The 9,559-nt window shown below is 41.3% G+C and overlaps 1 protein-coding gene across 1 annotated transcript; it reads right to left on the bottom strand.

The window, feature by feature from the left end:
- Positions 1-2,619: 2,619 nt before the first annotated feature.
- On the bottom strand, positions 2,620-4,972 carry LOC141618124 (uncharacterized). The gene is made up of 2 exons (XM_074435237.1): positions 4,775-4,972; positions 2,620-4,488 (listed from the first exon to the last, which is right to left on the bottom strand). The coding sequence occupies exons 1-2, from the start codon at positions 4,970-4,972 to the stop codon at positions 2,620-2,622; spliced, it is 2,067 nt and encodes a 688-aa protein (XP_074291338.1).
- Positions 4,973-9,559: the final 4,587 nt, after the last annotated feature.

Genomic DNA, 9,559 nt, shown 5'->3' with positions numbered 1-9,559 from the left:
TTTATAATTTGGAAACATTTTTGGTACGAGTAGTTACGAATTACTTGTCGATTTTGTAAATGACATATTTTATGAGTATGTTGATTTTTAATATGTTAAAAATACATTACAAATTCACATGTCAAGTAACATATCACATATGTCACAATTGACAAATGACAAATAAAATGGACCTTCCATTTTATCTTGTATGTACCGAAAATTAGAAGGAGTATTAGTGGAATAATTATGTTGATTATTTTAATATGAGAAAACATAATTATTAAAGCCTAATCTCTAGCCATGTAACCCTACAAGCTTTTGAGAAGAGAAAAAACAAAAGGCATTGGGCATACTACCCAATGCATATTTCGGCCATCCCACAAGAAAGAGAGAAAGGCTTTTCTCTTTCATATTATTATTCATTCTTTCCATCTAATTTTCTAGAGTAAGAAAATACAATAAAACTCTCTACAATTTATGATAATTCTAGAGAAATAAACACAAAAAAATACTCCCTCTTGACCGAGATTTTCAAGAGCAAAAATGCAATTTATTTTGTGTCAGTTTTATAGTAAAACATATAATATTACTAGATCATAATAACATTTGTTATTGAGAGGTTTCCTTGGGTATTCACTTTTGGGAGAGATTCTATACTTGAATCTTTGTTCATCCATTATTTGGAATGCTCAAGAACTAACAAGAAGGAGATCTTGTTGGTGCCCATAAAACCGAAATCTTCAATGTAAGATGATGATTTCTTCTTTATATTTACTTTTGTTTGCATGCATAAGATCACTTGTTAATTTTATGACAAATTAAATTAAAACATATATGAATATGTTAAGTATATAGATCTACTTTTCCTTCAGGATTAAGCACAAGTGGAGCAGACAGAACTTCTTTGATCCTGTCGAATGCGGCTTGACATTCGTCATCCCACATCTCGTGTTCTCCGACTTTCAATTTCTTAAAGATCGGTTCACATATCATTGTCAACTTCGAGACAAAGCGGCTTATATATTGGATTCAACCCAGGAAACCTCAAATTTCTTTCTTAGTTTTGGGATGAGACATTTCCATAATGGCCTTGATTTTCAAAGGATCAATCTCAATACCACGGTCGCTGACGATGTGACCCAGGAGCTTCCCGGAAGTAACCCCGAAGGCGCATTTTTGAGGGTTCAACCTCATGTTATATTTGCTTAATATTTCAAGGAATTTCGTAAGGCCTTTGGATGACCGACACGTTCCTTTGATTTCACAATCATGTCATCGACATACACCTCGACTTCCTTATGCATCATATTGTGCAATAACGTTGTCACGGTTCTTTGGTACGTTGCCCCGACATTTATCAACCCAAACCGCATTACCGTGTAACAATAGGCTCCCCATTGCGTGATAAACGCGGTTTTGTGCATATCTTCCTCGGCCATGTTTATCTAATTGTATCCGGCATACCCATCCATGAAAGATAGTAGGGCATGATTCGCGGTATTGTCAACCAAGATATCGATGTGAGGTAATGGAAAGTCATCTTTTGGACTGACTTTATTCAAATCCCAGAAGTCCACACACACACGGACTTTCCCATCCTTCTTAGGTACTGGTACTACATTGGCTACCCAATCTGAATACTCGGATACTTTAATAAACTCGGCCTTGAGTTGTTTATAGATTTCTTCTTTGACTTTCAAAGACCACTCAGTACGCATTCTACGTAATTTTTGTTTGATTGGTTTGAACCCTGGCTTTGATTGGGAATTTGTGTTCTACAATTTACCTATCGATTCCTGGCATGTCTCTATAAGACCATGCAAAGACATCGTTGAACTCATTCATCAAATCTATGAACCCTTGTTTTTCTGTAGGATCTAGAGCGGTACGTATTTTGAGTTCTCTGGGTTCTGAGGTGGTTCCTACATTGATGGTTTCTGTATCTTCGATAACAGAGTTTCTTTGGTCGTATTCCTCCAACCCCTTAACCAATTGCGGAGGTAGTACTATCTCCTATTCCTCTTCTTTAACCTGTCCCTTCCCGGCCTCATTCTCAAAGTCATTATTAAAACAAACATTTTCAGAAATGGCATTGCGATGTAAAGGACACGAGTCGTAAGCAAACTGGTTTATCTTATTATTAATTTGAAACTGTGCGAAATGCGCTAACATTTGCGCCAACTGATTAGAGGTCAGTGGCGGAATGGGGGTGGTATTCGGGACAGGCCCCGGAATACCAGAGCTAGGGGGGTACATCAAAAGGAAAGATTGGGGAAGGGGTGTTTTCAACACTCGATTCTTTAGAATCAATCCTAAGACTCTTATCAGACTCAGACTCAGACTCAGAATCATCATCTGGATTAAGCGTCTCTCCTTCGGAATGTAGTGACAATCTTGGAATATTTCAATTCCAGGGACCAACTTCTTGCTCTTTTCGTCAAAAAGAGGTTCGGGAAAGTCGAGACGACGTTCTGCTTCTCCAGCTTTCACGAAGTATCCATTCAGTGTTAGTGGATAAGGTTTTTGGTCTGTAACAGTCCTTCTTTTCTTTTCGAGATCTTGTTCAGTAGGCTCGTATCCCAACCCAAACGTCGTTCCTTTAGGGACCACGCCCTTTAGTACCAAGGTATCCTCATTTCAAGGGTATAGAGAGAAACCAAAGTACTTCCCGGTCTTGAGAATGGTTTCACAGACGTGACTTCCAGTATACAAGTCCATGTTTTCTAATTCAGGACAAGAGTCGATCATGTTTATAACCTCAAACCCGCAAGCATCATTTGAGGTATCGAGTGTTACTTCTGAGGACAGATCCCCCCCCCCAGTTACTACGATAGGGGTAGCATCGATGGTGACAGTTTCTCCTTTGAGAGGGATTTTGATTTTTCTATGGAAAGTGGAGGATACAACTTTTGCTCCATGAATCCAAGGCCTTCCCAGTAATAAGTTAAAGGATGAGGCCATATCAATGACCTGACAACTAACCTTCCTTTCAATGAGCCCAACTTGAACTACTAGGTCGACAATCACGGTTACCCTGTAAATCGTCCCATCAAAGGCTCGAACCGTATGAGTAGTTGGAGTGAGGTCCTTTGTGTCAAGGCCCAAAACGTGTGTTGTCCTTAGTGGTAGAACATTAACAGCTGACCCGTCATCAACAAGGGTCATAGGGACATGCTTTTGAAGACATGTCACAACAATGTACATGGTTAAGCCGTGTTTGGGCCCTATAGAGGGTAGATCCTCATCAGAAAAGGTTACCGCATTGACAAGTCGTGGTGGATTTTGGACAACATGGGCCACCACATCATTTGGAGCAATATCTGGAGACACGTTCATGCTCATTAGTGCTTGTAATAGGGCTTGTCGATGTTCGAATGAACTCAATATGAGCTCCCAGATAGAAACATCGACCTTAATCTTTTGTAGCTGCTTAATGAGAGGGACCTCTTGGGTTATCCCCTCACTAAGGGCCTCGATTACAGTAGGTTCCTTAGCTTGTGCAGTTGGAGCATTGGTGGCCTTTTCCACTCGAAATGGGCGGCCAGCTCGTGTCAAGTGATTGGACTCGAGAGCCTCTTTCCTTAGCTTTTGGACTTCGTCCCGAGTATAGGGGATTGTTGCGCCCTTCTCAAGGTAGACATCATCCTCATCATCATTCCAGATGCCATTGATTTTGCTGGCACTTCTGAGAATGTAAGGGGTAAAGTCGATGGCAAAATCCCCAAATCGAACTTCGTTCTCTATGCTTGGGAGGTATATAGAGCAATCGATGAAGTTTTTCCCCACAAGGAAACCATTTAGGTGGCATATAGGACGGATTAGGTGGGACACATCGATGCTGTCTTCGACGAACACCGCATTTGAATGATCCCCAAATGGATTGGGGACATTATTGGGCTTCACAGTGGGTATTGGGATTGTTCCATTCTCAATCATATCTTGGATTTCATGCTTGAGGCGGAAACATTTTTCTGTATCGTGCCCCTTCCCTTGGTGGTAGGCACAGTATGCCTCCGGCCTGTACCACTTGGGTCGTTGTTCCAAGGGTGGTTCAGGAGTTGGGCCGATTGGGTTTAGCTTCCCTTGGGCCTTGAGTCTTTCAAGGGCATACGTATAAGTACACCCAATGTCAGTAAACACTCTTGGAGTAGAGCGTTGTGGTTTCTTGGAAGTTCCTCCTAGGAAATTAATAGCTTGAACATGATTAGCACTAGTAGTTGCTTTAGATTTAGAGGAGGAATCCCTAGGGTATCCCTTGGGTTTAGAAAACTCCGCCGTACGGAGGTCATCTTCGATTTTCCTCCCAATTCGAGTCAAGTCTTTGAATGTGCTAAAGTTTTGATATTTTAGCTCATTACGGTAAGCTGGTTGCAGATTTTTTACAAACTTATCGACCTCTTCGGGTTTTTTGGTCAATTTCACACTTTTAGCGCGCCAACGAGCCAGAAAATTAGTAAAGCATTCCTTTTCTCTCTGGGTCATAACCTCGAGAGTCCTCATTGTTATCTGGATTTCGGCATTGTCAGCATAATGCCAACAGAACTCAGTAGTTAGATCTTCGAATGTGGGGGTAATTCTTTAGATCTAGGTTGTAAAACCAAGCCCTTGTATGTTCCTCCAAGGATTGGGCAAAGATAGCAGTTAGCATGCTCGCAGGCACACTCTTCAGAGCGAGGTGCTCCTTATAGGACCCAATGTGCTGCAGAGGATTTTCAGTTCCCTCGAATTTAGGGATATCTGTGAGCACGAAGTTCTTAGGGAGCTCCTCCTAGATTGGGGCATAAGCCCTAACATTCTCGTAGTGGATGCTCTCCCCTTGAGAGAGCTTCAGTTGGTCTTCCACAAGCTTGAATCGCCTTTCAAGCTCAGACATTTCCGGGATGGTGGTTACCGGAGTCTCCCCACCTACCTTAGTCTCAACTGCAGCCAAGCGAGCTATAAGCAGCTCCAAAGTGTCGTTCATCTTAGCCAATAGTGCTTCCGTTGACATTTTTCTTGTCAGGGGCTGCCTTTCTACAAAGAAACCCCGAACTAATAAAAAATGTGAATAAAACCCCTGCACAAAAAGGACTCGACTCACAGACTCGACCTTTGACTCAGACCTGATTAAAGACAGACTTAGACCTGGAAATGAGCTAAGTGACTCACTTGTGCAAGGTCAAGGTGTAGAAGAGGGGTTCTAGACCTAACTAGGACTAAAACCCAACTCAACTGACTTAGACTTGGACTTAGACTGGACTAGACATAGACTTGGTGTGACTAAACTGTGATCGAAACCAAACATGGCTCATTGGTTTGGAAAGGGGGACGCCTCATAGTGTCTTAGATGGGGTGTTTTTGTGGCTTAGACTTTGACCAAGTGGTCGACCTACTTGACTTGGACCTAATAGGTGACTTAGGTAACCCACTAGGGTTGTGTTCTAGCCTAGACAAGCTTGGTTCACTTGAACCCTAGATAAAACCAAACATGGCTTAAACTAGAGCAACTAGAATGGACTTGACCCAACTGACTCAAACTCTATTCTAGGTTTTGGTTAGATTTGGATTATGGATTATTCGATTTTGAAATTGGAAAGGATTGAATCGAAATAAGCTTTTAAAATGGGCAGCATGCCGTTTTATAAAAGGCTTGATTTGGTCAAAATTCTAATCCTAATTCGGCAGAACTTCGACTTGGAAATGATTGTTTTTTCAAAAGAGGTAGGTTCAAAAGTTCGGGATTGAAAAGAGTTTTAAATATTTGGACCTAACTAAGTCCAGAAATTTCGAAAATAAGGAGTGGGCACCGTTTGTTTCGAAAACATTGATCCAATGATGTGTTTTGAAAAAGGACTTGGTTTTGAAAACAGACTTGGGAAGACAAGTAGCACTTAGTCATTCACATATTATGGATGCTATGCATGAGCCTAGACTCTTCTAAGTCTCGGTCGGTCTTCTAAAAGAAGGTCCGTGCTAGTGATCCCACGGGATTAAAGAAGTGGTCTCCCCCGATACGCACGTTGCTATATGGTAGGTTTGGCACTTGATAATCGCATGGAAGCACCTTTGATATTTAAATCAGGCACAGTGGACGTCATCCCCTTATCTCGAGCTTAAAAGAAAGCTCTCGAGGAGAATGGTCCGAATCCTAAAGTCTCAAGGGGTTTATGCATGATTAACATAAAAAAATGCATGGGATAGATATTCCTAATAGCCATTGTTTTACTTTTCATGTTTCACCGTCCCCAGCGGAGTCGCCAAATTGTGGACAAGGGAATTTTCATCCACTTTATGTTTATTATTTCATATTAAATACTTTTGATTTTGAAAGAGTCGCCACTAAATTTTTAAATGGAATTTAGAAACCAAATTGTAGAGACTTTAAGTTCTTGTGAGATTACGTGTTGGGAAGTCTATTTTAATTTCATTAATTAACACCCAACCCCGCCCGTAACTATAACGGTCTCTACTAAATAAAACGATGGCTATTTTGGAAATGTATCTCATGCGAATATGCAATCATTGTTTAAAACCTTAACATGTGAATTTAATTCTACGTCGATTTAATGCATTTAACTCGTCAAGTTATTTTAGCATATGAAGTTCATTTAGCTATTCTAGCAATAAACAAACAAAGAGAGGAAGGAAAGAGATATTCTTACTCTTTAGCATAAGATAGATTAACAAACATGTGAATTAGTTAAATAAAACATGATAAGATAATCAACACGTAAGATATGTGGAGAGCTTCGAGAGTCGAATGTATGGCAGGGGCGAGGTATTTATAAGGAGTTAGAGTAGGGTTTAAGAGAGGAGAAGCATACGGGTCTCAGTTTGCATAGCTGCTGTCCAACAGCTCGTTGGGGGGTTTATTAGGGTTTGTATAAGGGTTTTTCTTGGTGGGAAAGGCATGGCAATATGGTAGGGATACTAGGGTATGGTAGGGCATTAATGGGCATGGGTTTTCTAATAGTCTGGAGCGGGTTTTAGACTCGGGTTTGAGCTGAACGAAAACAGGGGGTCGTGGGCTGTTTCGTTTTGGGGCCTGTTTTGGATGGACTTGTTGAAGTGTTTCGAGGTGGTCTAGGTGCTGGGTTGTTATGGGTAATGTGGAGCACGGGTTGGTGGTGATGGGTTGTGGGTTTGGACCATGTTTGAATCGGTTTAGAAGGGCTTTCGATGGGCTATACAAACACGGGTAAAGGAAGGAATTGGGCTATGTTGGAGGGATGTTTGGAACGAGATTTGGGTGGGTTAAACAAAGGGTTTGGGGTAGGCTTTGGCTAATAATCGAACCCGGGTTATGGGAGAGGAAGTTGGGTCGAAAGTGCGTTGAAAATCGAGCCCAAATCAAGCATAAAACGAGCTCACAAATCGTGTGATTAAAACGAGTTTTCAACTTTCGAAATCGATTTTTCAAATCAAATAACACACTAAAATAAATGATTTCTCAAATCAAATACACTCATAAAATGATTTTTCAAATCAAATATTAATTTTATTTTCAATAAAATAAACTTGAGAAAATAAATTCAAAATAAATGAAATAAAACCTTTAATTTAAACATCATTTAAATTAAATAAGAATTAGAATATTTAAATTAAATATCATTAATAAAACGCTTCATCGACGACGCCCATTCCATATCGTAAAACGAACTCCAAAAAATGACAATGCCAACTAGCAAATACATGTTGTCCTATCATCGGGTGTTTTGACGGGATTTCTATAAATGCCAATATCGACAGATATGGGTATCTACACCATCAAGTGCACATCTGGGTGCCCGACAAGGTCAAGTGCGCGTTCATTACAAGTCACGGTACATTCACAAACAAGATGATGCCTTTTGACCTAAAGGATACAAGAGCCACCTACGAAAGGCTGGTCGACCAGATCTTCTCCAACTAGAAAGTTAGGAAGGTGAAAAGTAAAAGCGAATATGAGTACTTGGATGATATCGAGGAAAATTTTAGGTCCCTTCGCAAATGCCATATGAATCTAGACCCTAAAAAGTTCCCCTTTGGTGTGCGGTCGGCAAATTCCTTGGCTTCGTATCAGTGCTAGAGGGATCAACACCAATCCGGAAAAGGTTCAGGCTTTCCCGGACCTCCTTGGGCCCAAAACCATAAGAGATATTCAGAGGCTTACGGGGAGGATGGTCATGCTATCTCGATTCATATCTAGATCAGTAGATAAGGCAAAACCTTTCTTTAGCGTTCTGAAAGGGAGTAGAAGCAAGCTTTTGTCAATCTGAAAAACAACCTGAAAGAGCTCTTTACCCTAGCCAGGCTGGTGAGCGGAGAGAGAGCTGCACTATTCTTCTACATAGTCGTCACTGACGTCACCATCAGCACCGTAATCCATAGGTAAGAAACAAGATCCAACAACCAATGTACTTTGTAAGCCGCACGCTAGGGCCAATAGAGAAGAACTACTCGCTCATTGAGAAAGTTGGCTACGCCGTGGTGGCGGCAGCCAGAAAGCCTCACATGTACTTCGACGCCCACCACGTCGAGGTAATGACTAAATAACCACTTAAAGAGCACTCAAGAAGTTCAAAAAATCAGTCTGGTTGCTGAAATGGGAGTCGAGTATTTAGGACACATAATCAAGTACCATTCATGAACAACCATCAAGGTCCAACCCTTGACAGACTTCCTGGCTAATTGCTCTAGTTCCGATGAGAAGGCGGAGCCTAATAAAGCCTAAGAGGTCTATCAGACAGGTCGTCTATAGTAGCACGTGTCGAAGATAGAATGGCTATAGTCAATTCCCAAGGAGCGGAGTTCGAGCACGCTTAAGGTTCATCTTTGAGGCCTAAAACAACGAGGCAAAATGCTAACAGAGATAGCCAGAATAGAGTTAGCCAATGCGGTTAGGACTAAAGTAATACACATATTCACAGTCTCTCTACCCATCCCCAATGAGATCAAAGAAAAGTATGAAATAAGAGAGCTTTCCATAGCGAAATACCCCGAGCTCGTGAAGAAAGGGTGGCTGGACTAAGGTCGTACAAGATACCACAAATACCTCGATAACAAAAAAACAGAGTGAATTGCACTAAAGAAACTCACTACCTCAGAATGTATGCCAGTCAGTATGGGTGGATGTGCGACAGACTAAGAGCGTTAGAAAGAGAGGCGACACTAGTAGAAGTTGTTGAGTTCAGTGAGCCAACGCGGCTAATGAACTTAAATAAATTTCAAAATTGAGGGAAGGATCTCGGATGGAATAACCGAAAGGAAGTTGGGCTGATAGAAGGAACCTTGTACAAAAATGGATTCTCAAGCCCACTCCTGAGATGTTTGAGCCCAACTAAAATCGGCACAAGTCCTCTTGGACATCCATTCAAGAATCTGCGGACATCACATTAGTGGCTGAAACCTATCCCACAAATGTTTGATAGCTGGGTACTATTGGCCAACGATGAAGAAAGATTCCAAAGAACTCACTCAAAGGTGTAAGAATTGCCAAATCCACACGTCCGTGATACATGCATCGACAAGAGATCTCCAGCCGGTTTTGAGCCCAATACCTTTTGCCCAATGGGAATGGACATATTATGACCTTTCACATCCGCGAACGAGGGAAATA

This window comes from Silene latifolia, chromosome X, assembly GCF_048544455.1.
Source record: "Silene latifolia isolate original U9 population chromosome X, ASM4854445v1, whole genome shotgun sequence".
Classification (NCBI taxonomy): Eukaryota; Viridiplantae; Streptophyta; class Magnoliopsida; order Caryophyllales; family Caryophyllaceae; genus Silene; species Silene latifolia.
The sequence above is the reverse complement of the archived record's forward strand: the minus strand, read 5'-3'. Positions and strand labels throughout refer to the sequence as shown.